General features: G+C 39.8%; 1 protein-coding gene across 1 annotated transcript; it reads left to right on the top strand.

The window, feature by feature from the left end:
* Nucleotides 1-4,636: 4,636 nt before the first annotated feature.
* LOC309640323 (uncharacterized protein) lies at nt 4,637-24,191 on the top strand. Its single transcript, XM_082418781.1, is given in 11 exon segments — nt 4,637-8,828; nt 11,270-11,491; nt 11,979-12,182; nt 13,740-13,796; nt 13,798-13,971; nt 14,816-14,950; nt 14,954-14,969; nt 16,286-16,395; nt 17,013-17,126; nt 18,342-18,488; nt 21,299-24,191. Coding segments are annotated over 11 exon segments (1,401 nt in total). The 5' UTR covers nt 4,637-8,738; the 3' UTR covers nt 21,431-24,191.
* Nucleotides 24,192-25,419: the final 1,228 nt, after the last annotated feature.

Genomic DNA, 25,419 nt, shown 5'->3' with positions numbered 1-25,419 from the left:
ACATGCTTTTGCCATTGTAAAGTGGTGGCCCTTGAAAGAATATTTCGCTTTGGGTCTTCAGCAAGGTATAGGCTTGACATCATGAGTTGGGAGTGGAGGTTCAAGGGAAGCACACTTGTTACTTATCCTTTAGACCTCTTCACCGTACATATGATTAAAGCAAGTTTAGCTGGTAGACTAAGCCAGTGGCCATAGCCTCCCCAACACTCTCACTTCAAGTTGGAGAAAAGAGAAGGTGTGAGGTGGGGAACGAGTAAAAACAGAAAGGGACAACGAGTTGAAACACGAACTTTGATAGCATCACTGTATTGAACTAACAGACCCTGCTTCGGTTAGTTTTTTCATGGATTAGTAGAAGTTTCAGATTCCTAGCTGGTGACCATGCCTACAAAGTAACTTTACAGGAGATGTTATAACATCCGTATCCTGGTTTGCATGTGACTTGTTTTCTGTATACAGTAGAATGTGAAATTTGAGGGGCTCAGTTTCCATGTCAGGTCTCTACTTAGCCATGGTCACAAAGAGGAGCCCCCAAATATGAAAGGATGAGTGAGGTATAGAGGTGAGGGCTGAGGAGTAGAGGGGAGGATCTGCCAGGATGACTGGACGGCTAGGCATTCTCTATTGTCTGGTAGGGATAGAAGGGGGACTCCCCTCTGAGTCATCTTTGTAGAGTTCTGAATTGTAAAGCTAGGAGCTGATGTCTCTGTATCCCAGTTCTAGGATCTAGAAATGTCTAGATTTTATAGCACGGAGTTTTTATAGCATTCTCTATGACCCCATAGTCTCAGGTTCAAGTGGAAAAGTCCAAACTCTTAGCATTACCTGTGTAGCAGGGGCCTTTCTGGCTGTTGGAAGGCCTCACTTGGCAAGAATGACACAAATGAGGGCTTTGGTTCAGTACTTTGAACAGTACCTTGTCCAAGAACCACATATTCTGGGCTTTTCTGGTGGCGCAGTGGTTAAGAATCCGCCTGCCAATGCAGGGGACACAGGTTCGAGCCCTGGTCTGGGAAGATCCCGCATGCCGCGGAGCAACGAAGCCCGTGCGCCACAACTACTGAGCCTGTGCTCTAGAGCCCGCAAGCCACAACTACTGAGCCCATGCACCACAACTACTGAAGCCCGTGCCCCTAGAGCCCGTGCTCCACAACAAGAGAGGCCACTGCAATGAGAAGCCCGTGCGCTGCAACAAAGAATAGCCCCCTCTTGCCGCAACTAGAGAAAGCCTGCATGCAGCAACGAAGACCCAACGCAGCCATAAATAAATAAATAAATAAAATTTAAAAAAGAAAAGAACCACGTATTCTGACCTCGAATAAAAAGAGGGCAAGGTAGGAATGCTTTTAATGTTGGCAGAGTTGAGATAAGGGGTGAAATTAGAGATGACTAATTTCACTACTGACTTTAAAAGTGAGCAACCAGGGCAGGACAGGAATAAAGATGCAGACATAGAGAATGGACTTGAGGACACAGGGAGGGGGAAGGGTAAGCTAGGACGAAGTGAGAGGGTGGCACTGACATATATACACTACCAAAGGTAAAATAGATAGCTAGTGGGAAGCAGCTGCATAGCACAGGGAGATCAGCTCGGTGCTTTGTGACCACCAGAGGGGTGGGATAGGGAGGGCAGGGGGGAGATGCAAGAGGGAGGGGATATGGGGATATAAGTATACATATAGCTGATTCACTTTGTTATACAGCAGAAACTAACACAACAATGTAAAGCAATTATACTCCAATAAAGATGTTAAAAATAAAAAGTGAGCAACCATTGGTTGTACAGGAACTAGTTTATAAACAGTCTAGTAGAAGTAGTCATCCTTTTAATAAAGTAGGATCCACCCTACCTGGAAGAGAAGCTAATAAATGATGATTAACTGATTCTTTTTTTATATAATTTTAAAAATTCTTTATTTATTTTTGACTGCGTTGGGTCTTCGTTGCTGTACGCGGGCTTTCTCTAGTTGTGGCGAGAGGGGGCTATTCTTTGTTGCAGTGCCCGGGCTTCTCATTGCAGTGGCTTCTCGTTGCGGAGCACAGGCTCTAGGTGTGTGGGCTTCAGTAGTTGTGGTGGACGGCCTCAGTAGTTGTGGCTCGCGGGCTCTAGAGCGCAGGCTCAGTAGTTGTGGAGCACGGGCTTTGTTGCTTCACGGCATGCGGGATCTTCCCAGACCAGGGCTCAAACCTGTGTCCCCTGCATTGGCAGGGGGATTCTTAACCACTGAGCCACCAGGGAAGCCCAATGACTAACTGATTCTTATCACACACCTTTCTAGATAATCCTAGGTTCTGAATCTGAGAGTGGGAAGAAATTACACCTGTGTTCTAGAGCAGGGATGGGCAAACTATGGCTCATAGTTGGAATTTAGCCTCCCACTGGTTTTCTGTAGAGTCCATAAGCTAAGAATGTTTTTTATGTTTTTAAATGGTTGAAGAAAATTTAAAAGATGAATATTCTATGACACATAAAGAATACAATCTCTATCGACATTACTAGACCAAGCACTCATCACAATATTTCCAACTTGGAGAAAAGCCAATTAGGAAAAAAAAATTTTTTAATCATAACAGCAGAATTTCTTCAAAAATATAAAAAATGAAAATGAGAGTCACAGTAAGTTTAGAATGGCTTAGCCAAATAAGGAAAACTGTTTACTGATAGTGAGTTTATTAAATTCTGCTTAATTGCAACAACTGAAGGAATGTGTCCAGAGAAAATAAACTTGTTTAAGACTATTAACCTCTTGGGGAGAATAATTGACCAAAGAGTTGATGATATTGGGAGCAACATTAATAGTTAAAAATCAGGGCAAATGATTTCTTTGGTTTTTCTTGGCTCTTGAGTCCAAAAGGTGTTACTGATACTACTAAGTTGTTTTTTTATTCCAAAGGTCAAAGCTGAGTTTGAATTGACAAAAGAATTACCCTATATGAATAGTCTGCATGTTACAACTAAAAAAGGGAATAGCTCAAAGAATTTGAGAAAAATTAATCAGTAAACATGAAGTGGAATCTACTAAGATGTATTACAACTTACAGTGATAAAAATGTGTGAAGCAGAGAAAAAAGCTTAGTTGTACAAATTTACAAGTCTTATGAAAATGTAAGATGTTTGTAGCTTATTTGTGGTATTATTCATTACCAGGTGCTTTGCAGAAAATATTTGAGTCTACCCTGTGTTACTGAGCCAGTAGTGTCAATGGTGAGCTTCATTTGCTCTTGTGGACTTAACCTTTATCAATTCTGTGAATTTTTATCAGAAATAGAAGCTGAATCTTCTCTCTTGCCCTACCACACATCAGTTTGATGACTCAGCAGTGGTAAAATTTTATTGTGATTTTTTAAAATCTTAGGGCCAAAATTGAAATTTTTGTTAATGAGAAGAAAAAGTGTTCCTCTATTATGGAACACTGAATGGCATTGGAAATTAGCTTTTGAGGCAGATAAGTTTCTTAATGAATTCAACCTAAAGTTGCAAGGCAAAACATCAACTATATGCAAATTTTATATGTGATAAAGTCATTTTGATGGCAACTAATGTTGCTTGAATCTTAAGTAATGTCAAACACTTGTCATGCTTTCAAGTGTTAAAACAAGAAGCAAGATCTCTACTCCTCCACAAATTTGCAGTAGACTGATTTTAAAGCTACACAAGTTTCAGCAGCATTTTTTGGACCTCCATGCAAGTACAAAGATTTCCAATTTAAAAATCTATTTAATTGTACAATTGAAGGGCTTTTGCCTTGTCTTCAATTGGAGGTGATTAATGTATTTTATTTTTTATTTTTATTTTTTAAAATTAATTAATTATTTATTTTTGACTGCGTTGGGTCTTCGTTGCTGCACATGGGCTTTCTCTAGATGCGGCAAGCAGGGGCTACTCTTTGTTGCAGTGTGTGGGCTTCTCATTGTGGTGGCTTCTCTTGTTGCAGAGCATGGGCTCTAGGCGCCCAGGCTTCAGGAGTTGTGGCTTGCGGACTCTGGAGCGCAGGCTCAGCAATTGTGGCACACGGGCTTAGTTGCTCCGTGGCATGTGGGATCTTCCCGGACCAGGGCTCGAACCCATGTCCCCTGCATTGGCAGGCGGATTCTTAACCATTGCGCCACCAGGGAAGCCCTGTTATACTTCTTTTGCTAGCTTGATTAATTGTTGAACCTTCTTCCTTCCAGTTATATGTGACTATGTCTCAGTCCTTCCTGATTTGGGTTCAGTATCTGCTTTCCCTGGATTACCCATCTTAGTCATTGTTCTCTTCCCCAGTTTACTGCAGTATCTATATAGAAATAATATACCTGTAATTTATAAACATATATCATTTAAAATTTTTTTATTAATTCAGTTTTCTTTATTATAAGCTGCTATTGAAGTATGTGGTGAAATTTTTTTAACACGAGTCTTGCATGAGAGAAATGTGGCAAAAATCTTTGAATATACATTTTATTTAAAAATCTTTTGGAGCCACAAGCAAGATTTGGGTGGAGCCATATGTAGTGTTGCTTATGAATAAAGATATGAGTATGTATACTGTGGAATTCTCAAGGTGGGTATATCAGGATTAGCTGGGTGGTATTTCTTCCTCAACTCCATCACTGGGTTGTGATGAGGTACAACGTGTTGCAAGTGTCAGTGTCTGGAGACAAAAAGAAGTTGACAGCCTCTGTTACATTGTATCTTTTCATCCTTAAATGCTGACCAAGATATCTTCATAGTTACATATATTTCAGAAAACAAAGGTTGTGTGTGACAAGAAATGTTGGGTGTTTCTTTGTTTGTTTCCAACGGCTAAGTGGGGACTCTGGAGTCAGACCTGTCTGTGTTCGAGGCTCTACCACATGCTAGCTATATGACCCTGGTTTAGTTAACTTCTCTACACTTTGCCTTTCTCATTTGCAAAATGGGGCTAGTGATAGTACCTACATCAGAGGATTGTCATGAGCATTTAATGGGACAATAAAATAGATCATAAAGGAAGCCTCGATAAATGTTAACTATTACATTATTACTATTGTTATTAGTCACTAGGTATAATGTTTCTATGTATCTTTTGCTTTGGAGCAATAGAGTGTTGCTCATACTTAACTAACTTAAGATCATTGTTATCTCTTGTGATTTATCTGTTGTCTGCTTCTTGGAGAAGTTAACTATGCCCTTCTAAACAGATATATCACTGATATAAACCATTACAGTCAATATTTGTTGAATGAATGCACATGATCTGTAACAGAAGTTTTCTGGAGTTGGACTCAGCTGATTTTGTTGTTCATATCACCACTCAATAGCCTTCTGTTCTAAAATGCTGTTGGATTGGCACTAAAAATTACATATGAAGCACTTATATTGGGGAACAAACAAACAAAAGCTGGAATGTTGAATATCTTGAATTATTATGTCAATGAAATCTTGAAAACAATGGGAGTGTTGGAATCCAGCAGTGTTATTTCCCCAAATAATTATATCTCTAATTCAAGTGGGTAGAGCTAGACAGTCCTAAGGGTTATTTAATCTAGCCTTAATTTTATACACATGAGGAAAACTGACTTAACAAGGTTAAGGAACTTGTCCAAGATCAGATTGTCATGTAGAGCTGCGTGAATAGAATATTTTCATTTTCTTCACAAGTTCAGAGCTCCTTCCCAGCTCTTTCCCTTCTCTGACACTTATTTTAGGAGCCCATACCCACCTAACACCTGTGAGTGTTAGAGTTCTTCCTGAGAACATTCTGCAGTGGGTAATGGTGAACTATGGGATCAGTGGGAACATGTATTGAGTCTCTTCCCACAAATGTCTGAAAATTAAATGTATGGCATTGATTTTGAGGTGACAAAATATTTAAAATAAATTAAGTTTTATCTGTGGGACCAGTAAGGGGATTTCCTCATCTTGTTACCAGGGTACTATAAAACATAGTTTTTATTCTTGTTTAATTTTCCTTGTGTATTTGTTACTGGTGTGAATCATTACATTGTTGTCTTTGAGGCAACAAGGGTCTATATCTTCTCTGATACTGGTAACTGTCTCCAGTGTCTGGTCATCTGAAAGTTGGCAATAGATAAGAAACATTTGCATAATAAGAGTGTTGATCAATCTTGTTACTGGTAGACATTTCAAAGGAAGTAATCAAATAATTGCCAACTTTATCTTATCAGCTTTTTCCACCTGAATCATAGAAGGCAGATAACTTGGAGATGGGGGCGGCTGGGGAAATGTTCTTATTGAAACAAAGAAGCACTGCCTTTTCTTCTATGCCAGCATGGCATAAAGGAAGAATCCAGCTGGCTCAGGTTTTCTAACAGAAACAATATGCATATATTCTGTTTTCAGCTTAACCTTTCAACCAGTAATTTTAGCATCCACCAAGGGATCTTGCTTGAAGCAATTATTATTATGATAATCTAATGGTGATTTTCTGTTTCTTTCATTAAAAAATATATTTTTGGTGGATATCTGATGAATATCTTACATAGATATTAAGGACTCCTGCCTTCCCACCAGCACTGCCCATTTTGGAGACTAAAGTGACCATGGTTTAAATGATGTTAGATGGTGAAAGGGTGGGTTAGAAGAAGATGAAGGGGTTAAAAGATAAGAAATATATTGGCAGTAGTACTTAGGTATGGTCTAGATAGGAAGTTCACTGTAATGGCAATAAGAAAACCTGGGTTTTAGTTACAATTCTGTTATCTTAATATAAGCAGGTCTTTTACTCCGATTTTCTAATTTGCAAAATAAGGACAATTCTATAAATGATTCAAGGTAATGGGTGAGAATGTAGTAATTTGACTTACTAGGAGGGGTAATAGGTGGTTTATGAATTCAGATGTCCTTCTACCATATTAAAATCAGGGTGTTATTAAAGTAGTGAGTCTACTTGTGCTTATTAAAAAGGAAAAGGCTGACATTCATTGGGCATTTACTATGTATGGGCACTATGCTAAGTGCTTTACTTATATTAACTAGTTCAGTCCTCTCGCACCTTTATGAGGGCAACATTGTTAGCCCCATTGTAAAGATGAAGAACTTGAGGCACAGAGAGGTTAAATACCTTGCCCCAGGTCACACAGCTAATAAGTGGCAGAATTAGGATTCAAACCTTGGCGGTCTGGCTCTAGAATTTTCACTCTTAATCATACACTACAAACTTCTGTCCTGGTTATAGCCACTGGCAGGACTGATATTCATCTAGTATATACTGATGTGGCCACACCAACTACATTTCCATTGAGTCTTAGAGACCACTCATTGTAAAGCACATCCCATTTTTAGAGATGTTAAAATGTAGAATTCATTCTAACAAATGCACAAAGAAAATTTAATAGGAAAAATATGTTTTATGGTACTCTGATAGCATGATGAGAAAATCACCTTGCTGGCTCCACAGATAAATTATTTTGTATTTTATTACCTCAAAAATCAATGCCATACATTTAAATTCCAGGTCTTTGTGAGAAAAGGCTAAATTGATATGAGTCCCTGACGCGTCTTAGATTTGATGAGATATGGTAGGAAAGCCACAAAGTCACTCCCCATCACTTGAGCATAGATTAACCTTCAGCCTTGTCAGAGCTTGAGCTGCCTGACCCAGATAGAATCTATATTTTTACCACATGGTCTGTTACTAAACTACTTACAGACAAGCCAGAGATATGAAATAGAATGTAACTGACTAAGTGTGCCTACCAAGTGAAACAGTGTTGGGACTCGAAGACTTAGCTCAAAATTATGGTTGCAGAGGGGCCTTGCCTTTTCTTCCTATCTCAAACACAATTATTCTTTCCGTCCTCGCAAGATCTTGTACATACTTCTATCAGAACGCAGCACATTTTGGGGGGAAATTATTTGCTTTCTTTTCCATTTCTCCTACTAGATTATAAGGTAATAAAAGGCTTCGTAATGTGCAGAGTGGTATACAGCCTGGAATAGAGTAGGCATTCAACCATGTTTATGGAAGGAATAAAGGTAGGAAGATAGAAAGGAAAGGAGGATGGGTGACTGTTTCGTGGATTACAGTAGTAGTTTTTAGCTCACTCAGGCCACAGCTCACCACCAGGAAAGCTGATGCAGAATGAATTTTAAATGAAGATTTAACTTCCAGGTAACAGAATTATCCAATACGTAAACCACATAGAAAAATCAGTCACATTATCTAGAGGCAGGACTGATTTGGGTGATAAAAGGTTGTGCTAGACTGAGCATCCACCATCAGACTCTGCAGAGAACCACTGCCATGGAAGAATCTTTTGATAAGGGTGCTTTGCTTCTACACTAAAACTAGTTGTGTGATTTCGGGCAGGTATCGCACCTCTTCGTGCCTCAGGTTCCTAATTTACAAAATGGGAATAACCATCATAGTACCTGACAGGATTGCTGTAAGAATTAAATCCCATGATGTATGGAAAGCACTTAGTACTGTGCCTGGTACTTTGTTGAAGGGAGGAAATAAATGTTAGTTAGCTATTGTTGTTATTATCTGTGTATGTGCCATCAGTGAGCAAAGAGTTGGGGACCAAAAGAAGTGTTTTGTTGGTCTCTAATTTGGCAATGCTTTCTACGGGTTTTTTTCAACTGAGATTATTGTTTAAGAAACAACTTCCTTGTTTCATTTCCTTAACTTTCCGCTCTATATAAGCACTTCCTTCCTTAAGAATTATCATTCTTCTCCTCTCAGGGATCTCTCCATTTGCTAAAGCTACATCCCTCCCCTGTTTTTCTTTTTCAGTGAATTGCTTGCCCATCTATGCCAATGGACAACTTAGCATTTGAAATGCATGAAGATGCAAAGCAGAATATTGTGTCTGTGGGGAAGATGAATACCATGTCCAGAATGGTAAGAATGTAAATGGCGACTTACATCTTGAGATTAGTTCCCCCCATAACCTTTATGCAGAGCTCAGGAAACAGTCCCTCTTTAGACCGGCTCTCTTCAAGTGACCTTCTTCAGAAAGGTAGCATCTCCTGCTCTGGATATCTCCTGACTTGCCATCTCTCATAAACTCTTAACTCCTTTAGCTATTTAATGGCCCAGCTTTCTGTGAATTGTTGTTCACGGCATTAATGATTTGTTTATTGTTCAGTATATTACCCTTACACAATGTTAAATTGAATATGTTGGTAAATGATTATGCTATACAAAATATACCATTTAAGAATTGATAATTTTTAAAATTTTTATACAGTTTTTAAAGATTACTCTCCATTTAGTTATTACAAAATATTGGCTATATTCCCTGTACTGTACAGTACATCCTTGTAGCCTATCTTACACCCAATAGTTTGTACCTCCCACTCCCCAACCCTTACATTGCTCCTCCCCCACCTCTCCACTGATAACCACTAGTTTGTTCTCTATATCTGTGAGTCTGCTTCTTTTTTGTTATGTTGACTAGTTGGTTGTATTTTTTAGATTCTACATATAAGTGATATCATACAGTATTTGTCTTTGTCAGACTTATTTCACTTAGCAATAATGCCCTCCAAGTCCAACCATGTTGCTACAAATGGCAAAATTTTATTCCTTTTTATGGTTGAGTAGTATTCCATTGTATATATACCACCTCTTCTTTATCCATTCATGTGTTGATGGACACTTCCATATCTTGGAAATTGTAAATAATGCTGCTATGAACACTGGGGTGCATGTACCTCTTTAAATAAGTGTGTTTTTTTTTTTTATTATTATGTACCTAGGAGCAGAATTGCCAGGTCATATGGTAGTTATATCTCTAATTTTTTTGAGAAACCTCCATCCTTCCACAGTGGCTGCACCAGTTTACATTCCCACCAACAGTGTACGATGATTCCCTTTTCTCCTCACCAACATTGCACCAACATTTGTTATTTGTGTTCTTTTGAATATTTAAGATTGTTAAAGTAAGAATGTCTGTTAGAATTATTAGTGATCAAAGATTTGCTTGCTCAGAGAGAAAGACCAGGAACTCAGAGGGCAGTGGAAAAGGAGTCCTGGACATCATTGCTTATAAACGTCATTTTAGCGGTCAGAGGAGTGAGGGCAAATTGGTCCAAAGGTTAGGGTGTGTATTTTCTTGGCAGCTTTCAGTAATGTGGATTGTAACTCAGAAAGAATACTGCTGTTTATAGCATATATTTGTGATATGAAACCAGGAAATTGTAACATAGAAATACATGGAAATATTATGACTTGGAGATGGGTGGTGACTTGGAGGCTCATGTAGGTAATACACAGGAGGAAGGGAATTTAATGAAGCTATTTAATGAAGGAGGGAGAGGGAGAGAGAGACAGAGACCTGTCAGGCCCATTGATTACTGCTATGTTGCTTATTCCCATGCATGTAGCTGTACATGTAAATGCATTTGTACATTCTGGAACCAAAAAGTTCTTAGAAAAAACTACTTATAACCTCTTTGATTTTCAGGTGAAGAAACCGGTAAATAGGGGCTGACTGACTTGGAATGCATTTCATATACAAACTTAACTGGGTACTTAATTTTCTAGTATTATTCTGTGCCCCAGCTCCTTATATTTTTATTTTTATCCTTGTTTATTTGGATGTCATCTGGGTGTACGGGGTGTGTGTGAGTGTGGGGCTGTGCCCCGCAGCCTGCAGTCCTTGCACTTGCCCAGCTGCTAGACTGAAGAGAGAGCCTGAGTCAGCGGCAGAGACGTAAGTGATTCACCGGACACGGACTCTTACAAGTCAGAGGCCGAGGTCCTGGAGTGACACCCACCATGTACGGGCAGGCAGGCAGGACACGACAGCAACCTTCCCTGCACAGGGGAGGAAGAGGCTATAGGGGGCATGACATCAAAAGGGCTCCTTGGTTGCCAGGGGGACCGTGGAACACATCTGCACACAGCTCTTTGGGTTAGCAACCGTCGCAAGAGCCGTGCTTTCCTGTTGATGACTGAACGTACTGGAGCTGGTCTGGTCCCAGGGCTAGAACAGTGGTTAGCGGGGGCAGCTGGGGGCGCAGCGATCACGCAGGTGGTTACTGATTAAACTTTCCACTTAGGAGGGGAGGCAGTCATACGCATAAGTAAGCGTGAGGCAGGGCTGGGGAGGGGGGCAGGGGGTGTACAGAGAGCAAGAGAACAGCCATCTTATGGGGCCTGACCATACTGTGAGTGTACATATGTGTGTATTTATTTACACATGTAGTATTTTACTCAGTATGTTTATCCCACAAATGCATTTTTTTAAATAAAGAGAAAATAAACCAAACTGAGAAAGGAGGCAATATTTCTCATGCATCAAGAGTAGAGAATAATGGCTTCATAATTTCTCCTAGGAAAAGAAGAGGCAGTGGTCACTGACGAGCATTTTCCTGGTGTGTCTCTTGGCCTGCACCATTACCACAGCATCTGGAGTCCTGATTCTCTCCTTGGTTTATGTTAACAACTCTCAGCCCCATTCAGAACCTGGAGCCCAGCCTCTGCAAACAGCAATTCCCATGGTGCAAAAGGCTGTTGATCCAAAATTCAAGTTTCTTAATCATTTACCTAAATCCAAGGTATGGATCACACATATTAGGAGAAAGAATCATCTATTACAAATGGTGATTTCAAAACAAAGTTTCCATTGCTTGTTTTCTAAGCTTTGTTCTCTCTTCATTGGAAGGAAGCAGCTTCGGGCTGTTTGGAGGAAGGGAAGTGAGGGACAGAGAAGGGGGAAAGTTGGGTGGATATTGGCTCCAGGCAGAATTTTTCTTTAGTAGATAGTTCTATGTTTGGCTGCAGGGGAGAAGTGCGGACAGCCCTGTTCTCTTGCCAAGATAGGTGTTCTTTTTTATGTCAAACAGAGACTGATAGCACTGCATGTACCACGTTGTCTCCTGGAGTCTTGCAGACCTATTCTTTCTCTTCCTTTTGGGGGCTCCAGTACTCACCACACCACCACTGCCTTTTCCCTTGTGCTTCCCGCTTACTCCATAGGCCGTGGTGGCCTCACGTTCCTCAGGAGATGGCCTCCATGCTGATGATTTGCTTATGGCTTTTCAGGTGTTTGAGTTCCCCGGTGGTGCAATCCAGTGGGCCTGGTACAGGAACAACGTCAAAGACTATCTCAGCATTGAAGAAGAGGCCTTTGGCAGCAGCTTGAACAGTCAGAGATCACAGAGGACTCTGGGGACCCTGAGAATAAAAAGCAATGGCCTCCGAACACGGCTCTCTTGTACAGGTATCACCAGACTGCCCACGTTCTGCCCTTAAGCCTTTGTGCTGTGTGTCCTCAGGCTATTATTTAGGTTGTTGCAAAACCTACTTAAATAAGTGATAGACAACATCCAGGCTTTGGCTGTGTACTCAGATTAGTTATCAGTGCCTTGAAGCATTAACCTGTTTGTTTTAATTATTCTTGGCATCACTTTGAACTTCTTTCTTCAGTATGAAATCATTTTTCATACATTGTTAAGCTAAGATCACTGTTCCATCCTTTTTTTTATATATAAATTTATTTATTTATTTAATTTATTTATTTTTGGCTGTGTTGGATCTTCGTTGCTGTGCGCGGGCTTTCTCTGGTTGCGGCGAGCTGAGGCTACTCCTCGTTGCGGTGCACGGGCTTCTCATAACGGTGGCTTCTCTTGTTGCAGAGCACGGGCTCTAGGTGCACGGGCTTCAGTAGTTGTGGCTCTTGGGCTCTAGAGCGCAGGCTCAGTAGTTGTGGTGCACGGGCTTAGTTGCTCCGCGGCATGTGGGATCTTCCTGGACCAGGGATCGAACCTGTGTCCCCTGCGTTGGCAGGCGGATTCTTATCCACTGTGCCACCAGGGAGATCCCCATTGTTCCATCCTTTGAGCCAAAGGCTAAAACTGGTAGCTGTGATCTAATGATCAAAGAAACTACAGCTTCCCTTTAAGGAATAAAGCAGTGACTGTAATAACAAACTAGTTTGCTGATGTTCAGCCTGGAGTCTCTGAGATCAGCCAGTTGGATGCCCTTTTGTGGTTTAGACCTTTCAGAATTCTTTGGAAGTGAAATTAGTGTACTTACTCGAATTTCAAATAAGTCATTAATTCTGAAATGTATTTATGGCTTCTGTATTCCAGACACTGGGGAAGCTGTAGTGACTAAGCTCTCATAGAACTTTCAGAGTTTGGTCTTACCCTGATGATCTTATTAATAGATCAGCCAGTTTTTTGTGTGTGACATATTTCTGTTGTTGTTAATAAAACTCCTTTTTTATACTTGGACAATTCACTTGATTTTAAAATTTACAACAAGAAGAGAGATTAGAGCTTTATCTCTATGAGATTAAACCCTTCTGAGAAGAATACCTGGACACAGTAAAAGCACTATGTTATTACTATTACTATTATTATTATCAAAATTGTATGCAGACTTTTTCTTATCTGGAAAATATATACGCCTCTGTATGCATACACACACAAACACACGCAAGCACACACATGCATGTGTGTACACATGTGCCTGCAGTCTTTTCAGACTATCAAACTAGCGTGAACTTAGAGCTCTAAATGTTCAGTGGGGGTGGTATTGCCCAAAAGGGGGCAAAAACTGGTTGTTAGCAGGGTAAAGATATTACTCTTTTTATGTATAAAGCATAGATGTACATGTAGTACATGAGCAGTATGTGTATACAGTGTACAGATCTACAGTACCTCTGTAGTGTTAACATTTCATAGGGTGGTGATTAGAAAAAAAAGTCTAACGTGGTACCTTAGAAGGGAGGTAATGAAAAAAGGTTGAGGAACCTTGCTCTAAAGTAGTGTTGGATGAGCTCTTCCGTTTATGTTTCAGGGGACAGCACGGATTGGGGTGGCTGATGATGGTGCTGTCGTTACCACGCACAGTGTTAACAGCTGGCCAAGTGATCTTCTTCCCTAAAAACACAGTACACTGGATAGAGCATGTGGGGAGCAAAGACTGCTTTTTCTTGCTCTTCTTTCCTACACATCATGAACTTCAGACCCTGGAAGCTGATGATGTAATTTTTTCTATACCTGAGGACATTGCTTCCAGGTCACCTGAGGTCTGTACCACTGCTGAGAACAACTCCCATGAGGGTATGCATTACATAGGTACAAAGAGGGCATGAATATTCGGGTTTCTAAGGCAGCAGTCAACAGAGTGACATTTGGGTAATGGGCTCAAGAGCACTGAAGGTGAATTGCTCTTTATTTTCCCTTACGAAGGACTGCTATAGGAAGCTACTGTGTAGTGAATTGGTAGAAAGGTTATGATATGGTTATTAAAAATTACTATAATTTTCATCTCTGAAAAGCCATATGCTCATCCAGGGATAACTTTGCTACAGGTAATGTAATTGTGTTTTCCTAGTCTAATGCAGAGGTTCCCCCAGTTTTCCTGAGGAATGGCTACTTTTGCTGTCTTTCAGTAGTTACACCGTCGCTGGAGGGATTGCTGATAACGCTGGGTATAGAGGGTCAGATGTGGGTGCTGCCTGTGCAAATGGGTGATGGCCCGTGAGTGGTACCCGGAAGGGGTTTTGTGGGAAATTTAGGAATCTAAGTAGTAAGATTTTGAGATTTATCTTGCAGCAGATCCTGCTCTAATGTTATAGGGAGAAGTAGAGGAAATGAGTCATTAGTGAGAGTGTTGGTAAGCATGGGAACCAGTGTATATTTTTGCAGGAGTTTATATTGACCATAAAATACCAATGCCCATACATTGAATACTTGGAAGATTTTCATAAAGATCACAAGCCTTAGGCTAATCGAGGTCAGCTCTTTTGACTGGGCCACTGAAAACCACACTGGTGCCAGTGCTGCCCTATCCTCAGCTACCGCCCGTTCTATTGCTAAAATGTGTAGAACGTTTCACAAGTATCTTATATGGTCTCTTATGTGTTTCAGCCTGAAGGTGGAATTAGTTTCATTAGAACATTCCATAAGCAAAAAGAGGATGAGGGGGTCAGTCTTCCTCCCAACTTGGCAGAACTGGTTGTCAATGCTGATTGCTCACAGTCTCCAGATAGCCTTGTGTGGAGATAATTTTATGACCTGAAAGGTATAGTATGTTATTTTGTGAAGCCTTTTTAGTTAAGTATTTATATATATGATTATATAGGTGTATTGGATTGAGATGTAATGTGTTTTTTACAGTGGGTCACAGTCAAGAGAAGTTTGAAAAGACACATTTCTCAACAGAGTAGGAAATGTGAGAAAAGGGCTGGAAACAAAAGAGAATGTGCAAAAAAGATTCAGAGTGTGAGGGGGGTGTGCTGGGGCTGGGGGATGCTGTAGGAGAAGAGGCTTATGAGAGAGGAGAGGCCAATCATGTAGCAATTAAGGGGCTTTAAATAGGAGAGTGACACAATGAGGTTTTTAATTTATTTATTTTTATCATTTTATTTATTTATTTTATTGAGGTATAATTGACATACAACACTATGTTAGTTTCAGGTATACAACACAATGATTCAATATTTGTATATATTGTGAAACGATCACCACAATAAGTCTAGTTAACATCCATCACTATACATAGTTACAGATATTTTCCTTGTCACTGGGAACTTACAAGATCTTAGCAACTTTAAAGTATGCAATACAGTATTACTAACTATAGCTGCCTTGCTCCACTTTACATCCCCATGATTTGTTTATTTTGTAACTGGAAGTTTGTATCTCTTGACTTCCTTCAACCATTTCGCCCACCCCCACCCCCAGCCGCTGGCAGCTACCACTCTCTTCTCTTGTATCTGTGAGCTTGAACACTTAGGTTGTTTCTGTATCTTGGCTATTGTAAATAATGCTGCGATGAACATGGGGTGCATATATCTTTTTGAGTTGGTGTTAGTTTTGTTTTTTGAAGTGATGACCAGTCCAGCTGGATTGTGGAGAATAATTGCAAGTGGCCAGGTGAGAGGCAGGGCGATGAGTCAGGGGGCTCCTGCAGTCCCTCAGGTAGGGGGTGATGGTGGCCTGCACTGTGTGAGAGGGAAAGAGTTGTTGAGAAGCAGAGAATTTAGAGACGCAGGACTGACAAGGCTTCGTTGACCGATTGAGGGGAGAGGTAGGGATTGGTATTTAGAATGACTCACGTTTTCCAGCCAGGTCCAGCCTGACTTGAATGTCTGTCTTAAAGACGTCACTCTATGTTAGAAATTTCAGGAGAGTTTGGGAAGTTAGGATAGTATCTGACAGTATCAGATCAATATCTTGGGGGAACATAGGATATGGTATTGGCAATTCCTACCACATAAACTTTCTGTGACTGTAGAAGGGCTATGTACCTTACTGGAACTGCATTTGACTCTCCTTTTGTAGTACCATTTTGAAGTAGTTTATCTTATTTTGTTTTTTAAACTTCCTCTGATTCAGGTTCAAAAGAATATCAATTTCCAGGAGGAGTAATACAATTGGCACAATATTGGAAAAATAGAAGTGAACTAAGCAACGATGAAAAAATTTTTAGTGAATTCCTGAATCAGGTAATTGAGAAAAATGTCTTGAAACTATTAAAACATTATTTATTTAATTATTATTATTTAATTATTATTAAAATGGATGAAATATGAGATTTAGATTGGATTCATCATTTTTCTGGACAAAGGAAAAGGAAGGAGCTAGTCAAACACTGGTTGATTTGATCAATGCAAACTATTGATTGAGGCCTCACTGTGAATTTGGGAGCTTAACTTCTCGGCGTGGGTGGTTACATTAACAAAGAGACTGGATGCTCGTGAGATTTCTCTTTTCATTTCTCTTTTCATTTTCATTTGTTTTAAATGCTCAACTGGCTGTATTGCTTAATGACTAAGAGCACAGCTGTGGCATCAAATTCCCAGATTCAGATCCCAGTTCTGCCACTGTGTGACCCTAGTATACTCAACCAACCTAGATTTTAATTTCATCTCATAAGGTTGGTGGCAACCTTATAAGATTATTATAAGGGACAAGTGACATAATGTAAAGGACATTAAAAATTGCATGTTCTCAGTGAGGGCTTCATAAATATTAGTTATTATTATAATTATATGAATTGTTAAGTTGCTGAGTTGAATGTTGGCTAAATAACTGGATTTCATGTTTCTTTTTCTTTCTCAAGCACCAAAATGCCCTCACTTTTAGTACACTCAGGATTTATAACGATGGATTAAGACAGCCACATTTTCATTTTAATGCAAACGAAATGGGATATGTAATAAGTGGATGTGCAAAGGTAATTTCTCTGTGAACAGGTTTTTTTTGAACTTTCCTTTTCAGTGCAGAAAGAAGCAAACAGGAGGTATTTCTTTGTTTTGGTTCACTTGTTGGTAACATAATAGGACTCTGTGCCAATGGCTTTCTGGGCCATTTCCACAGAGGATACCATGCAGGTCCTGCTAGGTAACTTCCAAGTTTGCTCTTAGCATGAGAAGGGGCTAAGAACATTTCAGAACTGATAAAGAGGTTTATCACTAATGGTGAGGGGCTGGAATACCTGCTTACATGTTCAGAGTTTTGCATTCTCAGGTAATGCAAGCATTTAATGTGCTCCACCTTGGGGACCGTGAAATTGGCTGTTTGCCTCTCAGTGTAAGATGAGTGGGCGGGGGGGAGGTGTGGAGCGCCAGCAGGGTGGCCATATATCCCCATTTATCCAGGATCCTTCTGACGCATACTTGTCATCTTGGTGAAGTTATTAATATCACCCCCTTTGATTCTTCAGAAAAACCACACGAAGTAGCATGTTACTACAGGGCTCCTGGGGAGATCTACAGGTAAAATGGGCTTCTCTAGCTTGTACCTGAATCAGTCTTGACAGAAAGAATCAGACCAGACTGAAATTCACCTTTTATGTCACCCATAGCAAAAGTTTTTTGTTTTTAGAACTGAAAGCTTTAATAAATTGGAAAAGGGCATTGTAATCTTCCACAAATTTAATTTCAAGGATCAGATTTTATTTTTGGTGTGCTTTGTGCTCATATGTGTGTGTTTTTATGCACATTTAGTCTCTAACTCTTTTTTAAAAGACCATTAGGATGCTGCTCTCCCAGAAGGCTGAATTTTCCCAAGCAAGTAGAAAGGAGGGCATAGAGGTGGTAAAACACTGCAATTTAAATCCTCTGCCTGATTAGGGAATGTAATTGATAACCCTTAATTAGAACATGGTGATTAATGCTCTTTTTGCATGATGTTCTACACTATTGAATTCACTAATGCATTTTGAGGGACATTTACTTTAAATAGAGCATCTTTTAATTTTTGTGGGACTTTGTCTCAGAAACAGGAGAGTTAATGTGAAGGATTGCCTCTTTTCTGCTATTTACCCTCTCTGAGAAGTCCCTTTATAACCATATGCTTTTATCCATCTGTTCTTCACTATGAATACTTATCCTTAATGAATATTTGATTTTATTTGCTTAACTTCAGCATAGTTTTTTCCCCTCCTTAGGTGGGCATTATCAATGCTCAGTGTACCATAGAGTTTAACGTTCACATTGGAGATGTGATATTTTTCCCCACTGGAACCCAGCATTACATTAAGAGTACATGCGATAAGGAATTGCTTCTCGTTCTTGCCTTCAGCACTGGAGACCAGGTGAGAATAAGCCAGTTTAAGAGAGACTGCTGAGTGCCAGTGATGTGCAGAATACTCTGCTAAGCAATGTATCTGCATCATAGGGGGCCCTCAGTATATGTGTGTTGAATAAATGATTGAATGAATGAACTGGCTGAACGAATGTGTGAAGAGAAGAATCAAATAATCTTTTCATTCAGTTATAAAGGGATCCAATACATCACATTCCCTCTTAATTCCCCCAATTCTCAACCAGCAGAGAAAAAAGACCAAAGAGCAGTATATAGAGATCCAGGAAATCATTTCTATTACTAATCAAGCAGGTATTAGAGAATATGATTAATATCTGTGGGCAAGTGGGTTTCCTAATATCTATCTCCAGAATTGGGCTGGCCTTCCGACGTTGAGGTGGGCCCTTGTACTACCTTACAGCGTAGAGAAGCAGAGCATGACTTTTGAAGCTTTGCCAGTTCCCAGACAGAGAGGGAGGAGCTGAAGTGAGCATGGCTAGTTTATTCTTCTGGAATTTACTTGGCAGAGAGAGGAAAAGAAGAGCCTCTTGTATATGAAAAGAAACTTTAGGAGACGTGAAGTAACATTGAGTATGATAGAGCAGTGCTACCGAGAAGGAGTAGCATTCCTTCCCATCGTTCTTCGTTTTACGCAAATCTGATACATCATGATGTGTAGTATAAAACATACATTAAGAGGACTTGTTTATTGTATTAAATAGTTGTTTGCTTTTAAAAATTCACCCCAGTGTTCCTTAATTAGATAGAATAATGTGTTTGAAAAACAAGAATAAATAGTGGAATTTAGATTTTTGAACAGTCCTTAGGACTAGGTTCCCTGCTGAGACTGGGTGAGAATTATAAGAGTCTGGGTATTCCTGGGGCAAATCCAGGAACAGACAGACATTTCTCTTGGCCGTGGTTCTTCCTACCTGGAGACCCAACAAGATCTCCAGGGGCGAGCACAGCATGAATTCAGCAGCATCGTCTACAGAACCTACGCCTTCCTGCTCAGTGGTGCTTATTTCCCGTGATGGCACTTCCCTTCTTTGAGGGACACTGGAAAATTCCAGCATCTGCTTCTCTGGGTCTCTGAACCTTCCTGGGGGCACCTGGGATGAGGTTTGTGAAGAGCTCTGTGAGAGGAGGTGCAATGGAAAGCTAGCTGCAGACTCTCGGGGGGAAGAGGATTCCAGTGTCCCCTGCTTTTGGTGTGGGGCTCACCGCTACTGCCACCCCCTTGGTCATCATTCTCTACAGCTGTTATAAGAACAAATCATGAAGCAAAATGAAGTCAAATCAAATATAAATAGGAAAAGAAGGGAAAAACTCATTAAAACAGCAAGTTAGAGTTAAAAAAATTAAGATCAAGAAAAGGGAATTTTAAAAATTAATTAAAGATTGATGTGAAAGGCTAATACCAACAAATTAAAACTTAAAAATATGAAAGAAGGATAAAAATAACAATTGAAAATTATTAAATACAAGTCAAGAATTAAAGAATATAAATCTTTTGAAAAGAGAAAAGAAGTAGAGGGTTTTTTTTTTTTTTTTTAATGAAAAGAAGCAATTTAAGGGAGTGATCCACAACAGGGAAGGAAAAAATGAATCAGAATTTTGGGTAGGAGGAATTTTTTTTACATCTACCCCCACCGCCAGGAATGTCTGATATGCATCTTGAGGGAGCATAACCCCGACTAACCCACTAGAAGGGGTATTAGGGGTGTTTCTCACGGGGATGTATTTTGCATAGGGGTATGAAGGGAAAGAGGAAGGAGGAAGAATAAAGAGAGGCTGAGAGACAGAAACACATGCCTAGAGAGAAACACAGAATGAGACATAGGGACACAGAGAGAGACATACATGCCCAGAGATACACAGCGATAGAGACATACAGAGAGACAGAGATCTACAAAGAGAATGACACAGACACAGAGAAGAAGAGAGGAACAACACAGATACACAAATAGAAGGAGACATACAGACATAGACACCGAGAGGGACAGAGACCCATAAAGAGACAGAGACACAGAAGGAGAGACACACAGATACGTACATACCCAGACACAGACAGACCTATACACAGAGGGGCAGGGAAAGGCAGACATACCTAGAGACACGCACACAAAGAGTTAGGAGAGAGATTCAGAGACAGATAAGCTCAGAGACACACACACAGACACAGAGAGAGACAGAAACACAGTGAGAGACCCAGAGAGACCCACATACATGCAGAAATTGAGAGGCTGGCTGAGAAAGAGCGGTAGTGTCAAGGGGGAGGAGTGCAGAAAGGACAGTAAGATCGTGATAGAGAGAGGGCACAAGGACAGACAGACAGAGTCAGAGCCAGCCAACTGGACAGCCAGGCCAGATAGGCAGAGATTAACGACTGCCTCTGGCTGTGCAGGAGGAGGACTACTTACCTGGCAGCCACGTTAGCCTCCATCATGTGCCTCTGGGCATGGAGCTCTGAGAGGCCCTTTGGCCACTGGTCCCTGCTTACAAGTAGACTAAAGGTCTTGCTCCCTCTTTAAAGAGAACTACCTCCCAGTGGGATGGAGGTCCCTTCTAAAGAAAGCTTCAGATGCCTCAGCATCTCTAGCTATCAGTCAGACTTTCCTTATTCCCAGAGTCGAAATGGTGAGCTCCCCATGGCAAGAGAAGACAAGTGTACAAGGGGACCATTCGCAGGATTTCATAGCTCCTAATGTTACACAGCTATGTACCTACAGTCTTGAAAATGCCTTGATGGCTGTAAGATCTTTGTAGGAACCTGAGTAATTTGGTGCTGATACATCTTCTTTTTGTTTCTACTATCAGTTGCAAACCCTTGACATGGACGATTATCTCCAGGCCACAGTAGACCACATCCTGGCCCAGCTTTTCTTCAAGCAAAGTGAGTTTAGGAAGATCTCCAAATTCAAGGAGGACCAGGCAATCAACCTGCCTTAGATTTGCTGATGAGTTCATATCCATTCTTTGCTCTTCATGTTATTCTTGCTGTTTTTAAAGAAGGTCCACTTGGCTAATGAGCTTGGAGCTCTTTACAGAGTGATATTGGGAAAGCAGGTGTGAAGCAGCCCTGTGGGCTCATTTAGCTGAGAAGATCATAGTCAATTCATGCTAAGGGAACATTTCAGTGTACTCTGTGCAGATTATCTATGGAGGGGATCTGATAAATTAAATTAATATATTTTTGTATGGATTTTAGTCACGTGTATATATTTGTTTACTTTCCTTTTGTTACTTCAAATTTATTACTCCAAAGGAAAATCCATTTTTTTTGCACATCACTGAAACTTAGTGCCATGCTTGTAGTTTGGTTATTCATCACTGTGGAAGGAAGTAGGGAGATCAGCTTACGTATGTTGTACATACGGAGGCACTGGAACCCGGGTACATCTAACCTTTTCTGGAGAGTTTAGTATAGAACCTTAGGTTAGCCATTCTCAACCCTTTTGTTGACATGAAGATACTTTTTATAAAGCCCAAAATTTCAAGGACTCACTCATACGAGTAGTTGAATATTTATTGTATATTAGCTGAGAAAATAATGACAAGCTAATTATGAATTCAATACTTTCTTTGAATGTATTTGGATTTTATTAATCACATCATGAACTATTTACATTTGAGGAATAGTCATCCCTATGGTTGAGAAGCATGTGTTTTATTTAGTCTGTTGGCTGGGTGTGTATATGAATTTGAGGACTACTTGTCATCACTTGAAAACTGGTAGAGGCTGGTGGTCTCTAAGTTGGGGGTCATTGTCTTAAGTAGAAAAGAATTTGTTCAGATCTAATCTGTGCTTGATTTTTGTTTACAATTTATTTTAATAGGTATTTGGTACCCCTGCATTTTGCTTGGGTATCACCATCAGTTCTGGGCTACCCTATACAAAACCCCGTCAGTACAGACACTTTCTAATGCCTTGAACCACCACCCTCTTTCAGTTATATTTCCCTGACTCATAATGGAATTTTTAGATATCTTAGGATGTTTGTTCTTAACCTAAAAATAAATCTGTATGTATTTCTCTCTCTCTCTCTCTCTCTCTCCCTCCCTCTCTCTATCTCTCTCTCTTTCTCTGTTTCTCTCTCTTCTAGGTAACTAGCTCTGTTGACTATATAGAAGACAATGAGAATTAGGAATGACTCACTTTTGGTGTGGGGAAGTAACCATCTACATAACGTACATAATCAGGTCATAAAAGGCCTGTCATCCCTTGAAACCACCTTACTGTGTATTTACCTTATTGCCATTTTCCAGGAGAGCCAGCTGAGATCAGAGCTTGGTAGCAAAAGGACTTTTGTGGTGGTGGTATAGTTTTGAAGAGACCTTGTAGGGAATGCGTCACCATCCAGGAGGAGGAACGTGACGCAGGGAACAGCACAGGACAATAGGTATATGAAAGGTGGATGTCCAAATAGAGGGGAATTGGTCATAAAAGGAAATGGCAATGTGTGTAGACATATTTTATTTGCAAATTTTGTTTTACTTTGGAAATTTTTTAATATACTATGAACTAGTTCATAATCCCTTTTCTTGCATTAGGAAGTGTTATATCAGATTACTATGTGGTCATTTAATAAAGATTTTGTGTATCTTTGCATATTATCTTCTCATTTAATTTTAAATAAAACCTGTTTTTATGGTTTTATGAATTTGGAGCATTATTGGATTCCCTCTATGTATCCTTGAAATATGATATATCATCATCTAAAGAAAATATGTTACGGTGTTAGAACTTTCTGGGTTTCCTGATAATAATATGCTGGAAGCCTGACTTAGGTTTCCAGTCTACTATGTATTTAAAAAAGAAAAAATGTTAAAAATAAATAATCTAATGAAGACATGTCAATTGGAATATTGTTGGTATGTTATTTTATGGGGTTTTTTTGTTTTTTGTTTTTGGCTGCACCGCTCGGCTTGTGGAATCTTATTACTCCCCTGCCCAGGAATTGAACCCAGGGTCACGGCAGTGAAAGCACTGATTCCTAACCACTGGACCACCAAGGAATTCCCCAGGACGGGGAATAGATAGATATGTTCTTAATTTTCACTTGGTTGCTCTAATTTCAGTCTTTTTCCCTCCTTGGAAAGCTGATTTCTAGTTTTCACACCATTTTATTCTTTAGGGTAACTTCATCCATTAATACTCAAGTGCTTTTAGGCTTTTTGGTATTTCTACTTTATTTATTACCAAATCAATAGATTGAAGAGTGAATTGCTCAATCAGACTGATTATTTGGCATCATTCAGGCAAAACCCAGACATTTAACTGAAAACCTCCTTTAAAATTGAAACTACCTTAACCACTTTATATGCAGTTTATAATGCAGCCACATTTGATTCATTTGAAATGGTATGAATTGTACATAAAAAGTTCTTAAATGTCAAAAAAAATCTTTAGAACTTTTTAACAGCAGCTTGGAATAACTGAATGGAATGAATGAATTTGACTAGAGGAACTACAAGGTTAGGTAGACACGACTGAATGCTCCTTGTTGCTTCTAAATAGTGCGAGGTAGTATACAAAGTTTCTCTGTTCATATTCTCATCCTTTCCTATGAAGAGTAATCAGGCTGCTTTTTATTGTCCAACCAATTTAGGAAAAGGAAAATAGTTACTTTTACTATGTAACTCGATTCCTAATGACCGTAATTTATCAACGGTTGAAAGTGATTTTCAACTGTATAGTATTATTACTTTATTTTTTTTTAACATCTTTATTGGAGTATAATTGCTTTACAGTGTTATGTTAGTTTCTGCCTTATAACAAAGTGAATCAGCTATATGCATACATATATCCCCATATCCCCATATCCCCTCCCTTTTGCGTCTCCCTCCCGGCCTCCCTATCCCAGCCCTCTAGGTGGTCACAAAGCACGGAGCTGATCTCCCTGTGCTATGCCGCTGCTTCCCACTAGCTATCTATTTTACGTTTGGTAGTGTATATATGTCAATGCTACTCTCTCACTTCGTCCCAGCTTCCCCTTTCCCCTCCCTGTGTCCTCAAGTGCATTCTCTACGTCTGTGTCTTTATTCCTGTCCTGCCCTTAGGTTCATCAGAACCTTTTTTTTCTCTTAGATTCCATATATATGTGCGTTAGCATATGGTATTTGTTTTTTCTCTTTCTGGCTTACTTCACTCTGTATGACAGGCTCTAGGTCCATCCACCTCACTACAAATAACTCAATTTCGTTTATTTTTATGGCTGAGTCATATTCCATTGTGTATATGTGCCACATCTTCTTTATCCATTCATCTGTCGATGGACACTTAGGTTGCTTCCATGTCCTGGCTATTGTAAATAGTGCTGCAATGAACATTGTGGTACATGACTCTTTTTGAATTATGGTTTTCTCAGGTTATATGCCCAGTAGGGGGAATGCTGGGTCATATGGTAATTCTATTTTTAGTTTTTTAAGGAACCTCCATACTGTTCTCCGTAGCTCAATTCCTAATGACCGTAATTTATCAGTGGTTGAAAGTGATTTTCAACTATATAGTATTATTACTTTAAAAAAAAACGAAGAAAAGAAAGAAAGAAAAAAAAAAAGGCCATGGAGATTTTGCATTATAACTTAGAAGTTACAAGTGGTGTTTCTTCATGCTCTGCACTCACCATAGCTTCATGAAACTCGTAGGTTCACTTTGGAACACTGTTCCTTTGAATAGAATAGTAAGATACTGGAGAGTCCAGAAAAGAATAGCAATGCTAAAGAGATGAAAAACTGTGTTTTCTTCCCTGAACTTAAAATCGGAACTGTTTGGAAAACAGAAGGGATGACGTAGAGCAATGAGGCTGTACAGCTGGTAGAGGCCACGTATCATGTGGTCTCAATGCTTTAATTTGCAGAAATACAAAGTGAGACCTGAGAAGGGTAAGCTACCCAGATGGCAAGTGAGGTATTTGAGACCAAAGTCCAGATCTTCT

The sequence above is a fragment of the Balaenoptera physalus genome, assembly GCF_965194825.1.
Source record: "Balaenoptera physalus genome assembly, chromosome: 12".
Classification (NCBI taxonomy): Eukaryota; Metazoa; Chordata; class Mammalia; order Artiodactyla; family Balaenopteridae; genus Balaenoptera; species Balaenoptera physalus.
Note: the sequence above shows the minus strand (reverse complement) of the source record. Positions and strands in the feature narration are given on the sequence as shown.